Here is a 22903-nt window from a genome sequence, read left to right on the forward strand (position 1 = left end):
ATCGACGTCCCACTGGGGTGAGTTTTTCCTTGCCCGTATGTGGGCTTTGTACCGAGGATGTCGTTGTGGCTTGTGCAGCCCTTTGAGACACTTGTGATTTAGGGCTATATAAATAAAGATTGATTGATTGATTGATTGACAATGACCCCAAACACACGTCAAAAGTGGTAAAGGAATGGCTAAATCAGGCTAGGTTTTAGAATGGCCTTCCCAAAGTCATGACTTAAACGTGGGGACAATGCTGAAGAAACAAGTCCATGTCAGAAAATCAACACATTTCGCTGAACTGCACCAATTTTGTGGGTAAAAAATTCAAGCAAAAGCTTGTGGATGGCTACCAAAAGCGCCTTATTGCAGTGAAACTTGCCAAGGGACATGTAAGCAAATATTAACATTGCTGTACGTATAGTTTTGACCCAGCAGATTTGCTCACATTTTCAGTAGAACCATAATAAATTCATAAATGAAGCAAACTTCATGAATGTTTTTTGTGACCATCAAATAATTTGTTGGTTTACTGACATGGACTTGTTTTTTCAGCATTGTCCACATGTTTAAGTCAGGACTTTGGGAAGGCCATTCTAACACCTTCATTCTAGCCTGATCTAGCCATTCCTTTACCACTTTTGACGTGTGTTTGGGGTCATTTTCCTGTTGGAACACCCAACTGCGCCCAAGACCCAACCTCCGGGCTGATGATTTAAGCTTGTCCTGAAGAATTTGGAGGTAATGCTCCTTTTTCTGGACCAAACCCACAACTGTCCATGGAGTGAGTCACTTTCATATTGATGCCATGCGTGCTATTACAACTACATACAATATGTTGTCGAAGTTTATAAACAAAACATGAAATGTGGGCTAATAGTTCACAGATACTGTAATATGATTGTTCCATGTTTTTTAGTCAGTACATATTGGTGTCCTATTGCATTGTGTTCTGCATTACAAACTCAATTTGGGTGCTGACGTAGATGCTGGATTATCTTTTGCCGTGCCCATCTTATATTGCTGATACCGAAGGATGCCGATGTGTTACTTTGCTGAAAAAAAAAGAGTTCCTGAGTTTTCGCTCTTACAATAACAATGTCGCTACAGCCTGGTTATTATACAGTTTACATAACGTAAATGAAGTATTGTTGGTAGTTTTTGAATGCATTTTTAATGTGATTTAAAGGTAAAAATTGATTGCTCTCATTAACTGTATTGCTAGCCACCTAGAACAAGACAGTTTTTACATATATTGCAAAAAACAAACAAACGTAAGGATTGTGAACAATTGGCAAAATTCCAAAAAAAGTGCAGTTCCTCTTTAAAGTAGTCATGGTCGACAGCTGCAGATGCACCCGGTTGTGCATCTGCAGCTGGAGAGCTGCGGTTTATTAAAGAATATCCAAGTGAACTTTTTGTAGACCATAATTTCCAGACTATAAGCCACACATTTCCCCCCATGTTGCTAATTTATGGATTTTCTGGGTTCCTATGCTGTCAATAAACTTTGTCGAAAGAGTCACAGTGGACCTTTGAAATAGTTTACATTAAACCAAACACACTCACAAAATCATTCAGTCAGCCATTTAGCACAGTATGGACTCACCCTCGATATGACGAAGACATGACAAATTGCACACAACGCAGCCCCAAAGCTGAAGGCGATTGACCTGGCCATCAAAAAAGAAAAGAAAAAAAAAACGCTGCACGGAACGGAAAATCCAAAGCCCAGAGGCGATCTCTATCGAGACAAAAGTACAAACCCTGTTTCCATATGAGTTGGGAAATTGTGTTAGATGTAAATATAAATGGAATACAATGATTTGCAAATCATTTTCAACCCATATTCAGTTGAATATGCTACAAAGACAACATATTTGCTGTTCAAACTGATAACATTTATTTATTTTTTTGCAAATAATCATTAACTTTAGAATTAGATGCCAGCAACACATGACAAATAAGTTGGGAAAGGTGACAATAAATACTGATAAAGTTGAGGAATGCTCATCAAACACTTATTTGGAACATCCCACAGGTGAACAGGCAAATTGGGAACAGGTGGGTGCCATGATTGGGTGTAAAAGTAGATTCCATGAAATGCTCAGTCTTTCACAAACAAGGATGGGGCGAGGGTCACCACTTTGTCAACAAATGCATGAGCAAATTGTTGAACAGTTTAAGAAAAACTTTTCTCAACCAGCTATTGCAAGGAATTTAGGGATTTCACCATCTACGGTCCGTAATATCATAAAAGGGTTCAGAGAATCTGGAGAAATCACTGCACGTAAGCAGCTAAGCCTGTGACCTTCGATCCCTCAGGCTGTACTGCATCAACAAGCGACATCAGTGTGTAAAAGGATATCACCACATGGGCTCAGTAACACTTCAGAAACCCACTGTCAGTAACTACAGTTGGTCGCTATATCTGTAAGTGCAAGTTAAAACTTTCAGATGCAAGGCGAAAACCGTTTATCAACAACACCCAGAAACGCCGTCGGCTTCGCTGGGCCTGAGCTCATCTAAGATGGACTGATACAAAGTGGAAAAGTGTTCTGTGGTCTGACGAGTCCACATTTCAAATTGTTTTTGGAAACTGTGGACGTCGTGTCCTCCGGACCAAAGAGGAAAAGAACCATCCGGATTGTTCTAGGCGCAAAGTTGAAAAGCCAGCATCTGTGATGGTATGGGGGTGTATTAGTGCCCAAGACATGGCTAACTTACACATCTGTGAAGGCGCCATTAATGCTGAAAGGTACATACAGGTTTTGGAGCAACATATGTTGCCATCCAAGCAACGTTACCATGGACGCCCCTGCTTATTTCAGCAAGACAATGCCAAGCCACGTGTTACATCAACGTGGCTTCATAGTAAAAGAGTGCGGGTACTAGACTGGCCTGCCTGTAGTCCAGACCTGTCTCCCATTGAAAATGTGTGGCGCATTATGAAGCCTAAAATACCACAACGGAGACCCCCGGACTGTTGAACAACTTAAGCTGTACATCAAGCAAGAATGGGAAAGAATTCCACCTGAGAAGCTTCAAAAATGTGTCTCCTCAGTTCCCAAACGTTTACTGAGTGTTGTTAAAAGGAAAGGCCATGTAACACAGTGGTGAACATGCCCTTTCCCAACTACTTTGGCACGTGTTGCAGCCATGAAATTCTAAGTTAATTATTATTTGCAAAAAAAAAAAAAGTTTAGGAGTTTGAACATCAAATATCTTGTCTTTGTAGTGCATTCAATGGAATTTGGGTTGAAAAGGATTTGCAAATCATTGTATTCCGATAATATGTACATCTAACACAATTTCCCAACTCATATGGAAACGGGGTTTGTAAAACAGAAAACAAGGTTGAGAAAATGCCAGACAAACCAATGCAAAGTCTCCTCAACTCTGACACCGAAGAAGGCGGCCCAAGCGCATGAGTAAGAAGAAGCTCAGCGCTCAGTGACACCTCTGGTAGGTTACTCTATGGCGGGTTGTAAGCACTGTCCTTGTTACTCTTGTGAATGAAGTCAAGCGCCTGTATAAGTACTTCATGTTTCAATGTATACACCTGTTCAATGTACAACAAAAAATGTGTCCAAAAATTAAGTGGGTGGTGCTGATATTCAAGTGTGCTCTATAGTCTGGAAATTACAGTATTATTGTCCAATGACAAGTTGATTGTTGCCGAAATGTGAGGGCAGTACTCCACTTGAGTGAACTATTGTAAGTTCTTCACTTCGGTTCTCTTGGCTGCTTTTTTTTTTTGTTAACAAGCTTTCTAAACTTTTTAAGTAGGAGCTCTCTGAACTTGTCACCCATGAAGAAGTAGAACACAGGGTTAATGACACTGTGCAGGAAAGCCAGTGGTCGGGTCAAGATATAGACTCCCTCTATGTACATCCTTGAACACAACTGCACACCTGCCCAGGCCTGTCGGGATGCTATCCTGACATTTCTCATTATGTGGTATGGAGTGTACAGAACCAGAAACATGGCTGCCGCTGACGCCACGACCCTCAAGGGTCGCTTATACAGTGCCGTTTTGCGACGTATTGCCTCTTCCTGGGTTTGCAGTAAGCGTGCGATATGGTGGGAGAAACCACACAGTCCAAGCAGAGGGAGGACATATCCGGTTAGGGTGAGCCCCAAACTGTAGCTCAGAATACCGATGTCCCCCTGGAGGCTGGCAAAGTCATTGCAGCGACTCCAGTTTGCCCTCTGCAGATCCTGGAGCATCAGCGCTACCATGGGGATCACTTCCACGTTGACGGCGAGCCAGCTCAGCGCGGTCACGACCAGTGCCGCCCGTGGCCTCAGCAGGAAGTGGTTCCGCGCCGGGTGTCGGACGAGCAAAAAACGATCCATGCTGAGCCAGACCATGAACAGAATGGATGAGTAGAGATTGACATGCAGGACATAGCGGTTGATGATGCACGCGTAGGCGCTGGTCTCTTTCTGGTGATTTGCGTAGAGGTAGGAGAGGCGTGGCAACGTGCAGAGAAAGATGAGATCAGACACTGCCAGGTTGAAGAGGTAAACATTGCAGCTCTGCCACTTGGGCAGACAGAAGAGGTAGCCGAGTACAACCACGAGATTCCCAGGGAAACCAATGCAGAACTCCAGGCCATAGGACGGTGACAGGTAGTACCTCTCCAGTACGTCATCTATCTCTGTACAGTTCAACACCTGGTGACAACAGGTACAAGACCACTTTAACCAACAACAGACGCAAGCCTTAGATAGACCGTGTTTCATTGGACTTACCATCACGTAGTCCAGCTGTAGTTACTGGAAGCTTAAATAGAAGAGGTAGCCGAGTACAACCACGAGATTCCCAGGGAAACCAATGCAGAACTCTAGTACCTCTCCAGTACGTCATCTATCTCTGTACAGTTCAACACCTGGTGACAACAGGTACAAGAACACTTTAAAGGGGAACATTATCACAATTTCAGAAGGGTTAAAACCATTAAAAATCAGTTCCCAGTGGCTTATTTTATTTATCGAAGTTTTTTTCAAAATTTTACCCATCACGCAATATCCCTAAAAAAAGCTTCAAAGTGCCTGATTTTAACCATCGTTATAAACACCCGTCCATTTTCCTGTGACGTCACACAGTGATGCCAATACCAACAAACATGGCGGATAGAACAGCAAGGTATAGCGACATTAGCTCGGATTCAGACTCGGATTTCTGCGGCTTACGCGATTCAACAGATTACGCATGTATTGAAACGGATGGTTGTAGTGTGGAGGCAGGTAGCGAAAACGAAATTGAAGAAGAAACTGAAGGCATTGAGCCATATCGGTTTGAACCGTATGCAAGCGAAACCGACAAAAGCGACACGACAGCCAGCGACACGGGAGAAAGCGAGGACGAATTTGGCGATCGCCTTCCAACCAACGATTGGTATGTGTTTGTTTGGCATTAAAGGAAACTAACAACTATGAACTAGGTATACATCATATGAAATACATTTGGCAACAACATGCACTTTGAGAGTGCAGACAGCCCAGTTTTCATCAATTAATATATTCTGTAGACATACCCTCATCCGCTCTCTTTTCCTGAAAGCTGATCTGTCCAGTTTTGGAGTTGATGTCAGCAGGCCAGGGAAGCTAGGGTCGATATTCTTCTATGCCATCTCTGTCATGGCATAGCTTTCGTCGGTAAAGTGTGCGGAACAAACGTCCAATTTCTTGCCACTTTTGCATCTTTGGGCCACTGGTGCAACTTGAATCCGTCCCTGTTTGTGTTGTTACACCCTCTGACAACACACCGACGAGGCATGATGTCTCCAAGGTGCGGAAAACAGTCGAAAAAACGGAAAATAACAGAGCTGATTTGACTCAGTGTTTGTAATGTGTTTGAGAAAATGGCGGATTGCTTCCCAATGTGACGTCACGTTGTGAGAGCGAATAATATAAAGGCGTTTAATTCGCCAAAATTCACCCATTTAGAGTTTGGAAATCGGTTAAAAAAATATATGGTCTTTTTTCTGCAACATCAAGGTATATATTGACGCTTACATAGGTCTGGTGATAATGTTCCCCTTTAACCAACAACAGACGCAAGCCTTAGATAGACCGTGTTTCATTGGACTTTCTATCACGTAGTCCAGCTGTAGTTACTGGAAGCTCAAATAGAAGAGATTGCCGAGTACAACCACGAGATTCCCAGGGAAACCAATGCAGAACTCCAGGCCATAGGACGGTGACAGGTAGTACCTCTCCAGTACGTCATCTATCTCTGTACAGTTCAACACCTGGTGACAACGGGTACAAGACCACTTTAACCAACAACAGACGCAAGCCTTAGATCAGGGGTGCTCACACTTTTTCTGCAGGCGAGCTACTTTTCAATTGATCAAGTCGTGGTGATCTACCTCATTCATATATATAATTTATATTTACTTATTTATGAAACATATGTTTTTGTTAACAAGCTAAAAGTGTTTAATGATAATACAAGCATGATTAACACATATAGTTAATATTGTTAATAAATTAAAGGTGTTTAATGAAAATAAAGGTATGTTTAATACATATAGTTAATATCGTTAACAAGTTAAAGGTGTTTAATGATAATACAAGCATGTTTAACACAAATAGTTAATATTGTTAATAAGTTAAAGGTGTTTAAAGATAATGCAAGCATGTTTAACACATATAGTTAATATTGTTAACAAGTTAAAGATGTTTAATGATAATGCAAGCATGTTTAACACATATAGTTAATATTGTTAATAAATTAAAGGTGTTTAATGATAATACAAGAATGTTTAACACATAGTTAATATTGTTAACAAGTTAAAGGTGTTTAAAGATAATACAAGCATGTTTAACACTTATAGTTAATATTGGTAATAAGTTAAAGGTGTTTAAAGATAATACAAGCATGTTTAACACATATAATTAATATTGTTAACAAGTTAAAGGTGTTTAAAGATAATACAAGCATGTTTAACACATATAGTAAATATTGTTAACAAGTTAAAGGTGTTTAAAGATAATACAAGCATGTTTAACACATATAGTTAATATTGTTAATAAGTTAAAGGTGTTTAATGATAATACAATCATGTTTAACGCATATAGATTCCTTTCTTTCATGAAGACAACAATATAAGTTGGTGTATTACCTGATTCTGATGACTTGCATTGATAGGAATCAGACAGTGCTTCTGATAAGGTCCGCATTTTCGAATGGAGGAGAAAAAAAGTCCTCCTTTCTGTCCAATACCACATGAAAGTGGTTGGTTTTGGGCATCTTATTTATCCAGCTTCCGTACTCCTCTGTATACACTTTACAAGAAATACATTGTTGGCAAACTCCGTAGCTTGCTAGCTTGTGCACGCCAGCTTTCTGAGACTCTTATTTTGGTAGCGCAAGCAGGATGAAGCAGCACTTTTATTGTGCAACTGTGCAGTCGGTCTTTGGAGTTTTGACGACAGGTACAGCGCCAGAGTCTCTTGAAATAAAGTGTTTCTCGCCTTCCAGTCGGTAATTTTAATGAGCTGGCAGCAGCCAGCGTCATCTCAGAAGACCCTCGGGTGCCGTGAATGTCAATCAAGTGACGAAAGTGACGTCATAGTGAAGATTTATGATCGCTCATTTTTAGGACTATTTTTTTTTAATGCCTGGCTGATGATCGACTGACACACCCTCCGAGATCAACCGGTAGCTCGCGATCGACGTAATGAGCACCCCTGCCTTAGATAGACCGTGTTTCATTGGACTTACCATCACATAGTCCAGCTGTAGTTACTGGAAGCTCAAATAGAAGAGATAGCCGAGTACAACCACGAGATTCCCAGGGAAACCAATGCAGAACTCCAGGCCATAGGACGGTGACAGGTAGTACCTCTCCAGTACGTCATCTATCTCTGTACAGTTCAACACCTGGTGACAACAGGTACAAGACCACTTTAACCAACAACAGATAGACCGTGTTTCATCGGACTTACCATCACGTAGGTTGTGACTGAAGGAGCAGGTGCAGCCTGGTCAGGGCAAAGTGGAAACAGTAAACACAGAGTGCTGCAGGTACTGCTGACTTTTATAAGACACAGCAAAAATACAACCACTCCAACAGTAGCAACAGTATGTCATGTTTGCAAGGACCAAACATGACCTCATGTTTAGTGTAGATATGGAGAATAATAGTACGGTGTTGACTTAATATTCCAGGGCTTGTGTCATGCGGTCTTGCACAATGTGAGGTTAATTCGGACAAGAGGTCCGCCGCATATTTTGGCAACAATGCCGTCCACCTTTTGAGAAACGCATGATTCACTGCTGAGAGACACATGTAAGACTAAGCCAGGGTAAAAAAAAAAAGTTTTTTTCTTTTTCTTCTGAGAGCAGAGACAGTAATCCAGGTTTTTATCAAAACTGCATGTCCCCAGGACAGTGTTTTCCAACCTTTTCTGAGCCAAGGCACATTTTATTCATTGAAAAAAATCCCGAGGCACACAACCAGCAGAAAACATAAAAAAAATGAAAATCAGCAGCTGATATTGACAATAAAAAGTCGTTTTCCCAATTGTTGGGTATGAATTGGAACCATAATCAAAACAAAAAGGCTCCGCTTCTGCTACCGGAGTTTTTGTTAAATCTGAAGATTTTGACCACTGATTTGTGATCACAGCAGAGCATACTTGCCAACCCTCCGGGACTCCCGAAATTCAGCGCCTCTCCCAAAAACCTCCCGGGACAAATTTTCTCCCGAAAATCTCCCGAAATTCAGGTCATGGATCCGAGTCCGCTAACCCACAATATAACCAGCATACCTGCCCAATCACGTTATAACTGTAGAATGATGGAGGGCGAGTTCTTGGTTTCATTAACGTCCTCCCAGCGCGGCAACAACACACAACAACAGCAGTCACGTTTTTGTATACCGTAAAGCAGTTCGTCTGCAGTAAACAGCAATGTTGTGACTTTTTTTTTTTTTTTTTTTTTTGGTCCTGTCCAGCTTCTCAGGCAAATCATATAGTTGATGTAGATGCCCATGTCGGCTGTTCAGATTTACTTTACAAAAGAGAAGTGTACGATACTTCTCTTGTTGCCTTATTTGTATTTGACTTTATTAAATGTATTTATATTATCATTTAGTGCAGCCGGGCCGGAGCAGGAGGGGATAGAAAGAGAAAAAAAAGAAGACAGAGGGGGAAATTGTGGGGACAAGAGGGGGATTAGACAGAGAGACAAAAACAACAACAACAACAACAATAGAGCAACATCAGCAAATATGACATGTACAAATATGATGGTAAAAGTAATAGCAAATAAGCAGTTAGCGAAAAATAAAAAATAATACAGAAATGACAATGAGCATTATTACACTACAAATGGATCAATACAAATACCAATAGAAATAGCGCTATTGATAATGAACAATACCAATAATTTACCTTTATTATCAACAATACAGTTGTTTAAATGCAACAATACATATATACGTAATGATAACTTGAGATACGAAAGAATGCAGAAAAATGGAGGGGGAGAAAGAGAAGCAACCTACATTAACCTTGTAGATTGTTATAGTCACAATAGGTTAAGCTTTGTCAGTGTGCCATGTGTTACACCCAGTTTACCCTAGGGCAACAACGTTAATATATGTTTGATGAAACGTGATTATGTGCATGAGTGTAAGTATGCATATGTACTTGTATATGTACAGAATGTGTATATGTGTTTGTACAATGAATGTATATGTACAGAATGTGTATATGTGTTTGTACAGTGAATGTATATGTACAGTATGTGTATGTGTATGTTTGTATTTTGAATGTGCGTGTGGATGTACGAACATTAGGTAGGTAAATATGTACTGTATTTGTGTATGTATGTGGGAGCGTAGGTACCTATGTACGTATGTGAGCATATGTGAATTTGCATGTACAATACATTCGACTCCCAGAGTGCGTGGGAGCCAGAGCACGGCCCCATCACAATGTTGTGACACTCTTAAACAGGACAATACTGCCATCTAGTGCATTTGATGAAAGCACTTTTGTGCGTGCCACACATCAATGAGAGGGTGTTCAGTATGGTTAGAAAAATAGTGACAGAGAATAGAACAAGGATGGACAATTCAACCCTTAACTCAACAATGAGTAGATGAGTGTTATGTGTGTGTATATGTGTAAATAAATGAACACTGAAATTCAAGTATTTAATATGTATATATATATATATATATATATATAGCTAGAATTCACTGAACGTCAAGTATTTGTTATATATATATATATATATATCCATCCATTTTCTACCGCTTATTCCCTTTGGGGTCGCGGGGGGCGCTGGAGCCTATCTCAGCTACAATCGGGCGGAAGGCGGGGTACACCCTGGACAAGTCGCCACCTCATCGCAGATATATATATATATATATATATATATATATGAAATTGAATTCTAGCTGTAAATATACTCCTCCCCTTTTGGCCACGCCCCCAACCACGTCCCCCTCCCACCCCGACCACGCCCACCCTCACCTCCCGAAATCGGAGGTCTCAAGGTTGGCAAGTATGCTGAAATGTGCAAACAAATGAAGATCCTTCAAGAAGGCAACAACATGCTGAGGAATATCATAGATGAAATGGATCAGGATAAACGAATTAATGATATCATCGTGTCAGGGCACCGAATTAAACCAAGATCCTATGCGAAAGCTGTGAATAATGAAGGTGAACCAGATGAAATGGATATGGTCTCAGCAGAACAGCAAGTGGTCAACTTTCTGCAATCAAAATAAATTGAAATTGACATTAATACCATCGAAACATGCATCCGACTGAACGGAAGAAACAACAACGCCACTCCAGTCGTGCTCGTGAAACTTGGAAACAGAAAATCTAAAATGGCATTGCTGAGACAGGAAAAGAAGCTGAAGGGAACAAATGTGTACATGAATGAGCATCTCACAAAACGTAATGCTGGAATCGCCAAGAAAGCACGCGACTTGAGAAAGCAGGGAAAAATCCAGGGAACTTGGAGCGCCAACTGTAAAATCTACATCAAGCTGAATGGAGGTCCAGAAGCAAGAGTACTTGCTGTCCATGACATCAAGGACCTGGACAATTGTTAAAGTTTACACAGCTTCTACAACAACGATGATAATGGACTCTGACAGAAAACAAGCACCTAAATTCAGCATCAATACTACTATGTTCCAAGGGACGACTAAACAAGAGGACCTAGATTCGGGATTGCATCCACCTACACTTATAGAGATTATTGAAACAACATCAAAGATTGTTGAACAAGAAAATAAGGAACTAAAAAATGTCTGCAACAAAGATCACAAAAACCAGGATTTGGAAAATGGATACACATTTTTTCTCCCACTTCAGTAATAATTGTTTTTATTATACGGCTGATCAATATAATAGCAACATTAAATGTGATAACAAATGGTCAATTATTCATTTTAATAGAAGAAGCTTGTATGCAAACTACAACAATATTAAGAACTTTTTGGAACACATCAACGAACCCTTCAAAGTGATTGCTGTCACGGAAACATGGATTGATGATAAAAAAGGAATAGATTGTGATCTGGAAGGATATGAACTAAACTACATCAACAGAACCAACAAAAATGGAGGAGGAGTAGCTGTGTACGTGATGAAGAACCTGAACTACAAAGTGGTAAAAAACATGTCATTTGCTATAGATAATATCTTAGAATGTATAACAATTGAAATATGTCAGGAAAAAAGCAAAAACATATTCATCAGTTGTATATATAGATCACCTAAGTCAAGTAAAGAAACATTTGAAGAATGGATCAAAGCTACTTACATGGACAATGGTCAAAGAATAATTTTCTTATGTGGTGACTTTAATATTGACTTATTGAACCCTAACAAACAAAAGTCTATGTACAGCATCAGTTTATATCCTAAAATCACAAAGCCAAGCAGAATTACAGGACACTGCCACGCTTATTGATAATATTTTTACCAATGATTTTGATAATAACACTACAAGTGGTCTACTTATAACCGATGTTAGTGATCATCTGCCAGTTTTTACAATATATGATGGAAACTACAAGAAGAACATGGAAGACAAAAGGACATTTCGAAGACTGTGCACAGAGAAGAGGATGATTGCTTTCAAAATTGAGCTACAAAAGCAAGATTGAGACAATGTGTACAATGAAAATGAGGTTGATGAAGCATATGAACATTTCTTAAACAAGTTCATAATACTTTATGACAAACATTGTCCATGGAAACAACTCAGTAATAAGCAGAGAAAGAATAATCAACCATGGATGACAAAAGGATTAAAACATGCTTGTAAGAAGAAGAATACACTATATAGGAAATTTATAGCACAAAGAACTACAGAGGCAGAAATTAAGTACAAAAAGTATAAAAACAAGTAAACATACATACTCTGATCATGTAGAAAAGATTATTACAGTGAATTATTGGACAGGAACAAAATTAACATGAGAGCAACATGGGGCATCCTCAATAGCATTATTAAAAATGGCACTAAGAGGGACTACCCTCAATACTTCTTAGACGGAAAAAAAAAAATGACAACATAAAGGAAGTAGTTGAAAGCTTCAATAATTATTTTGTAAATATTGGACGAAAATTGGAAGAAAGGATTCCAGACCCAGTTTCAATTGAGGACTATAATGATACCATAGAGCAAAATCCCAACTCCATGTTCCTCAGTAATGTGACACAGGAGGAAATAGTTACAATCGTGAAAAAATGTAAATCTAAGACTTCAACTGATTGTAACGAAATTGATATGGAAACGATGAAAAAGGTTATTGAAGAGATCTCAGGACCATTAATGTATATTAGTAACCTATCATTTCAAACAGGTACATTTGCAAACAAAATGAAAATAGCTAAAGTTGCACCAATTTACAAGACTGGCGACAAACATCAATTTACAAACTATAGACCTGTTTCCTTACTTCCACAATTTTCTAAAATCATTGAAAAACTGTTCAATAACAGATAAGAGAGTTTCATAAATAAAAATAGAATACTCGAAGAAAATCAATATGGATACAGAGCTAATGTTTCAACTTCGATGGCTTTAATTGAAATTACAGAAGAAATTACCAATGCTATAGATAATAAAAAATGTGCGGCAGCAGTTTTTATGGATCTAACTAAAGCATTTGACACAATTAATCACAATATTTTAATCAAAAAACTAGAACGATATGGCATCAGAGGGTTAGTCTTAAACTGGATAAAAAGTTATCTAATGAATAGGAAAAAATACGTGAAGCTAGGCGAACACACGTCTACAACGCTAAATATATCCTGTGGTGTACCTCAGGGATCAATACTAGGACCTAAATTATTCAATCTATATATAAATGACATTTGTAAAGCTACAAAAGATTTAAAGTTAGTATTATTTGCGGATGATACAACAGCGTTTTGTTCAGGAGAGAACACACAGAAGATAATACAAATAATAACAGAAGAAATGGAGAAATTAAAAAGATGGTTTGACAAAAACAGACTATCGTTGAATCTCAGTAAAACTAAAATAATGCTATTTGGTGACAGTAGAAGAGAAAGTCAAACACAAATACAAATAGACGGAATAGAAATTGAAAGAGTAAATGAAACCACATTTCTAGGTGTAATGATTGATGATAAATTGAACTGGAAATCTCACGTAAAAAATAAACAACATAAAGTAGCAAGAAACACGTCAATAATGAATAAAGCAAAACATGTTCTAGACAAAAAATCACTTCATATTCTCTACTGCTCGCTAGTGTTACCATATCTGAGTTACTGTGTAGAAATATGGGGAAATAATTACAAAAGTACACTTCATTCATTAACGGTGTTACAAAAAAGATCAGTTAGAATAATACATAATGTTGGATATAGAGAACATACAAATCCTTTATTTATTGAATCAAAGATACTGAAATTCTACGACATCACAAACAGCTAAAATTATACACAAAGCAAAGTTTCTTTAGAGAGAAATGTAATTTAAAACATTTGTATGCACGTACAACACTTAAGACCTTCAGTATATCAGTATGTGGAATTAAATGATGGAATGGATTAAGCAAAGCAATCAAACAATGTACTAATATGATCCACTTCAAGAAACTCTTCAAACTTAAAGTGTTTACAAAGTACAAAGAAGAAGAACCATGATAAACATTCTGAATTTATTTAACTCATCCATTCTTTCATTCTTTCACTCTCAAAATAATCTTACTTATCTCAACATATGAAATGCAACTTACTTCACCAATTATTATTTATTTACTTATTTTTATTGTGATTACTTATGGAGTATATTGTGAATAAATTGAGAACAGGAAGTGAACAAAAGTTTTAGCAACTATTATGTAAAAGAAAAGGGGTAGGATTAAATAAGCTCTGCTTCTTCCTACTCCTTTTCGAACATGTTGAAAAGAGAAACTGGAGATTGTGATGTATCATGTTGTGTGCTTGCATGTTCGAAATAAACTCAAACTCAAGCATGCATCACTATAACTCTTGTCTCAAAGTAGGTGTACTGTCACCACCTGTCACATCACACCCTGACTAATTTGGAGTGTTTTGACGTTTTCCTGTGTGTCGTGTCTTGCGCTCCTATTTTGGTGGCTTTTCCTGTTTTGTTGGTGTTTTCCTGTAGCAGTATCATGTCTTCCTTGAACGCTATTCCCCGCACTTGCTTCGTTTTGGCAATCAAGACTATTTAAGTTGTGCGGACGCTATCCTTCTTTGTGGGGACATTGTTGATTGTCGTGTCGTGTTCGGATGTACTTTGTGGACGCCGCCTGCTCCGCACGCTGTAAGACTTTGCTGTCGTCCAGCATTCTGTTTTTGTTTACTTTGCAGCAAGTTCAGTTTTAGATTCGTTCTGCATAGCCTTCCCTAAGCTTCAATGCCTTTTCTTAGCGGCATTCGCCTTTTGTTTATTTTTGGTTTGAGCGTTAGACACCTTTTTACCTGCACACTGCCTCCCGCTGTTTCTGACATCTACAAAGCAATTACCGTATTTTTCGGACTATAAGTCGCAGTTTTTTTCATAGTTTGGCCGGGCTCCAGTACGACTTATATATGTTTTTTTCCTTTTTTAATATGCATTTTCGGCAGGTGCGACTTATACTCCGAAAAATACGGTAGTTACCAGCTGCCACCTACTGATATGGAAGAGTATTACACGGTTACTCTGCCGAGCTCTGGACAGCACCGACACTCACCAACAACACATCATTTGCAGACTATAATTACTGGTTTGCAACACTATAACTCTTGTCTCAAAATAGGTGTACTGTCACCACCTGTCACATCACACCCTGACTAATTTGGAGTGTTTTGACGTTTTCCTGTGTGTCGTATCTTGCGCTCTTATTTTGGTGGATTTTCCTGTTTTGTTGGTGTTTTCCTGTAGCAGTAGCATGTCTTCCTTGAACGCTATTCCCCGCACCTGCTTCGTTTTGGCAATCAAGACTTTTTAAGTTGTGCGGACGCTATCCTTCTTTGTGGGGACATTGTTGATTGTCATGTCATGTTCGGATGTACTTTGTGGACGCCGCCTGCTCCGCGCGCTGCAAGTCTTTGCTGTCGTCCAGCATTCTGTATTTGTTTACTTTGCAGCAAGTTCAGTTTTAGTTTCGTTCTGCATAGCCTTCCCTAAGCTTCAATGCCTTTTCTTAGCGGCATTCGCCTTTTGTTTATTTTTGGTTTGAGCGTTAGACACCTTTTTACCTTCACACTGCCTCCCGCTGTTTCCGACATCTACAAAGCAATTACCGTATTTTTTGGACTATAAGTCGCAGTTTTTTTCATAGTTTAGACTTATATATGTTTTTTTTCTTTTTTAATATGCATTTTTGGCAGGTGCAACTTATACTCCGGTGCGACTTATACTCCGAAAAATACGGTAGCTACCAGCTGCCACCTACTGATATGGAAGAGTATTACACGGTTACTCTGCCGAGCTCTGGACAGCACCGACACTCAACAACAACACACCATTTGCAGACTATAATTACTGGTTTGCAAAAAATATTTTTAACCCAAATAGGTGAAATTACATAATCTCCCACGGCACACCAGACTGTATCTCACGGTACACTACTGTGCTGCGGCACAGTGGTTAAAAAACACTGCCTTAGGAGACCCAGCCTTCGTGGTTTATTTGTTTCTATTACGATGAGCTCAAGGACTAATCTTGTGGCATTCCTGAGCTTCAGTAGTGTCAAGAATTCTTCCAGCTGGAGGTCACCAGTGGAGTCATGGCGTAAGTTCAGTTAATGTGGTAACATTAAATGGCCGCCCTCCAGAAAACACAGAGGAAATGTTTTCCCAGTCTCAACCCCCAAAGTTTACACACCATCACTGCACACTCCTCATGATGATGGAATTATAACTTTGTTGTATAGCAAAATCATTTTGTCCAGCTCCATTACCTTTTTAACCAGAATGAGGGGTCCCTCTGTTGGTGGACAAATGTAAGTATACCATTTCATATTAAAACTGGATAAGAGGGTACAAACTCAGTAGTATTTTAGGAGTGACAGGTCCACATTAATGTAAACAAATGTTGCTTTAGAAAAACAAACCTTTTTTGTTTACATGAACATGTTTGTTTTCTTTATTTCCTGTCCAGCGCATGTATTTTCATTCCACTTCCTTTTTTGGTGGTGTCTTTACGTCTGTCCCTAGCGCTTTTTCTCCTCACCTGTTCCTAAATTAGCAAAGCTGCCTCACCTGTGGGCAGCTGTGTCGCAATGGGAGGTGAAGTGAGGTTCTTGTACGGGGACCCAAGCACAATGGGGCCCCTGGGCTTTTGTAAAGTTGGAAAATGCGTTTTCTGCCATTTAAAAATGTCATGTATGAAAAGGACAAAAAAGTTCAATAAACCTACCTAAGGTACCTATATCAAATTAAGAATGATACAACACTTTCTCCCAAAAATATGAAGTGGTTTGTTCCACTTGAAAAGCAGAAAGCTACCTTGGAACACTTCCCTCAACATAACATAAACTCAAACACAGCACATTTTTCAACAAAGATGAGGAGATAGAAAGATAAAAATATACTACAAAACCCAAAAGCAGTGAATCCTTTTCAACTTATATTCAATTGAATAGATTGCAAAGACAAGATACTTAATGTTCGAACTGGTAAACTTTTGTTATTTTTTTGCAAATATTAGCTCATTTGGAATTCGATGCCTGCAACATGTTTAAAAAAAGCTGGCATAAGTGGCAAAAAAGACTGAGAAAGTTGAGGAATGCTTATCAAAGACTTATTTGGAACATCCCACAGGTGAACAGGCTAATTGGGAACAGGTGGGTGCCATGATTGGGTATAAAAGCAGCTTCCATGAAATGCTCGGTCATTCACAAACAAGGACGGGGCGAGGGTCACCACTTTGTCAACAAATGCCTGAGCAAATTGTTTAAGAACAACATTTCTCAACGAGCTACTGCAAGGAATTTAGGATTTCACCATCTAAGGTCTGCAATATGATCAAAAAGTTCAGAGAATCTGGAGAAATCACTGCAAGGCCGAAAACCAACTTTGAATGCCTGTGACCTTGGATCCCTCAGGCGGTACTGCATCGAAAAGCGACATCAGTGCGTAAAGGATATCACCACATGGGCTCAGGAACTCTTCAGAAAACCACTGTCAGTAACTACAATTCATTGCTACATCTGTAAGTGCAAGTTAAAACTCTACTTTGCAAAGCAAAAGCCATTTATCAACAACACCCGGAAACGCCGCCGGCTTCGCTGGGCCCGAGCTCATCTAAGATGGACTGATGCAAAGTGTTCTGTGGTCTGATGAGTCCACATTTCAAATTGTTTTTGGAAACTGTGGACGTCGTGTCCTTCGGAACAAAGAGGAAAAGAACTATCCGGATTGTTCTAGGGTCAAAGTGTAAAAGGCAGCATCTGTGATGGTATGGGGGTGTATTAGTGCCCAAGACATGGGTAACTTACACATCTGTGAAGGCGCCATTAATGCTAAAAAGGACAAACAGCTTTTGGAGCAACATATGTTGCCATCCAAGCAATGTTATCATGGACGCCCCTGATTATTTCAGCAAGACAATGCCAAGCCACGTGTTACAACAGCGTGGCTTCATAGTAAAAGAGTGCAGGTACTAGACTGGCCTGCCTGTAGTCCAGACCTGTCTCCCATTGAAAATGTGTGGTGCAATATGAAGGCTATAATATTAGAAGGGAGACTGTTGAACAACTTAAGCTGTACATCAAGCAAGAATGGGAAATAATTCCACTTCAAAAATGTGTCTCTTCAGTTCCCAAACCATTACTGAGTGTTGTTAAAAGGAAAGGCCATGTAACACAGTGGTAAAAATGCCCCTGTGACAACTTTTTTGTAATGTGTTGCTGCCATTAAATTCCAAGTTCCTGATTATTTGCAAAAAAAAATTAAGTTTCTCAGTGTGAACATTAAATATCTTGTCTTTGCAGTCTATCCAATTGAATATAAATTGAAAAGGATTTGCAAATCATTGTATTCTATTTTTATTTACCATTTACACAACGTGCCAAATTCACTGCTTTTGGGTTTTGTACATCTATTTGTGGCAGCACAGGAGAAAGCTATGCACGAGTTTCATTGTTGCATCTCATTGCAACGGTGGTGAGTTCAAAACCCTCGATTAAAGTCAAAGACAGAGTCATCAGTAATTTTTGAATACATGTGGCGACTGAACTCCCAGAAGATGCACTAATTATAATATAATAATGATGTGTTGTTGTAATTTGTATTATCCACTGCTGATAATCACATGTGTGTCAGCTAAATCTTTACTTTACACTCTGAAGTGAAAGGAATCCCCACAGATGTATAATCATATCTAGGTGACAAGTTATATGATTATTTAAATTCAAATTCTGGCCCCTTTATATTGAATTTATTGCCTTTTTCCCCCCAAAACAAAACCACATTATTTAGGTGATTTATCTAGATATGTTTAATTTGTTAGTCCCATCTTTAAACATTGAAAAAACTAATTTAAGTATGTGTTTAATCACTGGCTTCTATAGCAAATGAATGCAATAGTTAGCGCTTCAGTGCATGTAAACATACAAACTGTTTGTGTATGGGGCGGAGGTGCTGGGTTTAGGGCGGGGCAGGATCCTCTCAGGAGTCTTGTGTCTGCTCCGGCCCGGCTGCCTCCTGCTCTGGCCCGGCTTCACCAAATGATAATATAAATACATTTAATGAAGTCAAATACAAATAAGGCAACAAGAGAAGTATCCTACACTTCTCTTTTGTAAAGATATGGGCATCTACATCAACTATATGATTTGCCTGAGAAGCTGGACAGGACAAAAAAAAAGGAGTCTTGTGTTTGGGGGCCCACAGTTTGTTGCTACTTTTCCTGCCAAAGGGTGATTTTTTTTTTTACGTTCTTCATGTGCTTTGCAAGTCTCACTGCTTTTTCCTTCATTACTGTATATATATATATATATATATATATATATATATATATATATATATATATATATATATTTTTTTTTTTGTTTTTTTGATAAACTTATTCTATAGTGCATACTGTCTATTCCCTTCTTCCCTACGTCTGTGCGCCCATGCAAAATGAAAAACAAGTGATACGGATTAAAAAGTAATGATATCTAATTGTGATCAATCAAATCTAATCCGTGGCTATCCTGTGATTAATATGATTTTTAAAATGTTTGTCAACAATACTTTGCAAAACAACATATTTAAAAACTCTGATTCATCTTATTTGTAAATGTTTGCACATCCACTGTTACACCTGCAATTATGTAAAAATAATGATCTTTTTCTCTTGGCACTGTCAGATATGTCATAATTTAACAATATATTTTTAATTGCGTGTGTAGTTTACAGTGATTTAGAACTTCTGCATCATACAGAATTGGTTCTAATAGTTTAAATAAACTAAATACACTTACCAGTGTGATACCAAGAAAATTCGACAGAGGGGAGTATTTACCTGTACAGTATCTTACTGTAATATGGAACTATAGTTTGAATAGAACTATACAACTATAGCCAATGAACCTGCATCATTAACAAGTATAGTACATTTAATCAAGAAGTGAAAAAAGCATCAAATTAAATGAGGAAGAGAAGACAATTAAAAATATAATAAAATAACAAAATTTTGATGTTCCAAATTAAATATGGGTAGAGATGTGTTTTGTCACAATGACCTCATTATTTGTTAAAAGAGGAAACAATTCCTCCCTGGACCCTGTAATGCACCATTTGTGATACATTTAACCTAACACCAAAAAACTAGGTCGGTTTAGCTAATGAAATAGAAATATAACTACATCAAAACATACTTTTATCTGATGAAAAACCAGTCAATTGAACACGAGTGACAAGGGTGAATGTGCGTCACATGCTGACCCATTTTAAATGAGGGCTCCCATTAGCCTTCACTGGCCCACTTCTGGAAGGTGACACAGTTAAAGCATTTACCCCTGAAAGTCTGCATGATATTCAACAATACGGTTGACATTTGCATTTGACTTAATTGGATCAAATCTTGGGCAATATGTTCATGTGTAATGACCACGTGGAAAGCCGGGAGAAAATCCTGTAAGAAAGTAGTTGTGACTTTGTAGCTCCCAAAATAATGATTTTGCCTTTAAACATGACTGAAGTTGGTTTAGCACGTACTAAACTGTTTTTGTCTTTATTTTTCTAGCATCTGTGCTAACTCTGAAGTCTTCCGGAACCTACCAGAGGAGACCTTCCCCCCGATTCAATGTAATGTTGGCTTATACAACACAATTGTGTGTGTGTATATATATATGTATATATATATATATATATATATATATATATATATATATATATATATATATATATATATATATATATATATATATATATATATATATATATATATGTATATATGTATGTATATATATATATATATATACATATATATATATATATATATATATATATATATATATATATATATATATATATATATATATATATATATATATATATATATATATATATATACACACAGTATATATATATATATATATATATATATATATGTACATATATAGTCGAGGTTGCTGTCGTTTATCCGTTATACAGTGCTCAATACCAGGGTAGAGCGGAATATACGTTAGGTCGCGAAAAAACAGAGAGGCTATATCATCCCTACAAGCCTGTTTCGCAGGTTTCCCTGCTCGTCAGGGGATTTTATAATAAATAGAGGGACTAATTTTGAACATTACCTCCGAGTGGAGATCCACAGCATGTCAGGGGATTTTATAATAAAATGTTATTATAAAATCCCCTGACGAGCAGGGAAACCTGCAAAACAGGCTTGTAGGGATGATATAGCCTGTATGTTTTTTTCCTGACCTGACCTAACATGTATATATATAAATAAATATATATATATATATATATATATATATATATATATATATATATATATATATATATATATATATATATATATATATATATATATATATATATATATATATTTATATATATATATAGGACTCCTCTTCTTCCTATCCGTGAAATCGCAAAAAGCCGCTGCCTGACCAGGGCTCAGAAAATCTGTAGAGACTCCTCCCACCCCCACCAAGGACTGTTTTCACTGCTGGACTCTAGAAAGAGGTTCCGCAGCCTCCGTAGCAGAACCTTCAGGTTGTGTAACAGCTTCTTCCCTCAGGCCGTAAGACTCTTGAACGCATCATAATAATCCCCTCAATTCCCCCCCAAAATGGATTAATTGGCTGGAATATAAAGACAATATAACATACATCCATAAATGTGGATGCATATGCAAAAGTGCAATATGTTTATCTGTACAGTAATCTCTTTATATCTTATATTGCTTTTTTATCCTGCACTACAACCAGCTAATGCAACAAAATGTTGTTCTTATCTGTACTGTAAAGTTCACATTTGAATGACGATCAAAGGAAGTCTAAGTGTAAGTCTAACAATTGGGCATTGTTTTCCAGTTTGCACTTTTGTGTTTTTCTACGCGCTTGAAGTGACATTTCTTTTATTCGTATTGCCCCGTCCAGCCTCCAGACATGCCCACATTGCGTAAAAGAGAGACAAGTGCTTAAATCTGGAATGAAGGAAGGTTCACTATTAATGAGGCGGACTTTGCCAATATTACTATTTTTGGATGTATGACATTTTCATAATACTTGTGAATGTCATTGAAATTAGTGTAAAATATATCACTATACTTTTGAGAAGGCCATAAAAATCAAAGTAGGACTTGTCATGTGTTGTTATGGTGATAAAGTGCATGTGACATTCTCTCTGGCACTAATCAAAAGCGGACACTTCCCCTCCCCTTTCCCTTATCTCTCCTGCTTGCTTCTTTGTTTTGTCTTAACTTTTTTGGAATTGATCAACCGGCCCTTTCAACGAATTTGACAAGATCTTTTCCACGAGTAGCTCGGGTTTAGGGGAACCTGCCTGTCCTGACGGAACAGTTGTCATTGGAAACATGATGAGCTCTTGGGAGAAGTGGAGTGCCGTGTGCCTGGCGACCCTTACAGTCGACGACATTGAAGATATCTACCTATTGGGAATCATGATAACAGGACATCTGCTGATAATAGTAAGCGTTTTGGATTGATTTTGGACTAAATGGCAAACATCTTGGAGACACCGTATGCTCCGCATTGTGAGTTAATTCACTTAAACAAAAACGTTTTAATCTGGATTGTTTTCCCTGGCTGGAGCAAACTGGCGAGGTCGCTACTTCGAGATTCTCAAAAAAGACAGCGCAGCAATGATGGCGCCACCTGGGACTCCTGGCCACCCGACTGGCAACCAGTACAAATTGTCGTAGTATCAGTTATGTATTTCATCCCAAATGCACAGTTAACCAGATAGGCAA

The 22903-nt window shown here is 38.3% G+C and overlaps 1 protein-coding gene across 1 annotated transcript; it reads right to left on the reverse strand.

Annotated features, from left to right (window-relative positions):
- Window positions 1-732: 732 nt before the first annotated feature.
- LOC133614273 (succinate receptor 1-like) lies at window positions 733-5064 on the reverse strand. Its single transcript, XM_061972117.2, has 2 exons — window positions 4744-5064; window positions 733-4665 (listed from the first exon to the last, which is right to left on the reverse strand). Exons 1-2 carry the CDS (start codon window positions 4744-4746, stop codon window positions 3712-3714), a joined length of 957 nt encoding a protein of 318 aa, XP_061828101.1. The 5' UTR covers window positions 4747-5064; the 3' UTR covers window positions 733-3711.
- Between the last annotated feature and the right edge of the window lie 17839 nt (window positions 5065-22903).

The sequence above is a fragment of the Nerophis lumbriciformis genome, linkage group LG17 (assembly GCF_033978685.3).
Source record: "Nerophis lumbriciformis linkage group LG17, RoL_Nlum_v2.1, whole genome shotgun sequence".
Lineage (NCBI taxonomy): Eukaryota > Metazoa > Chordata > Actinopteri > Syngnathiformes > Syngnathidae > Nerophis > Nerophis lumbriciformis.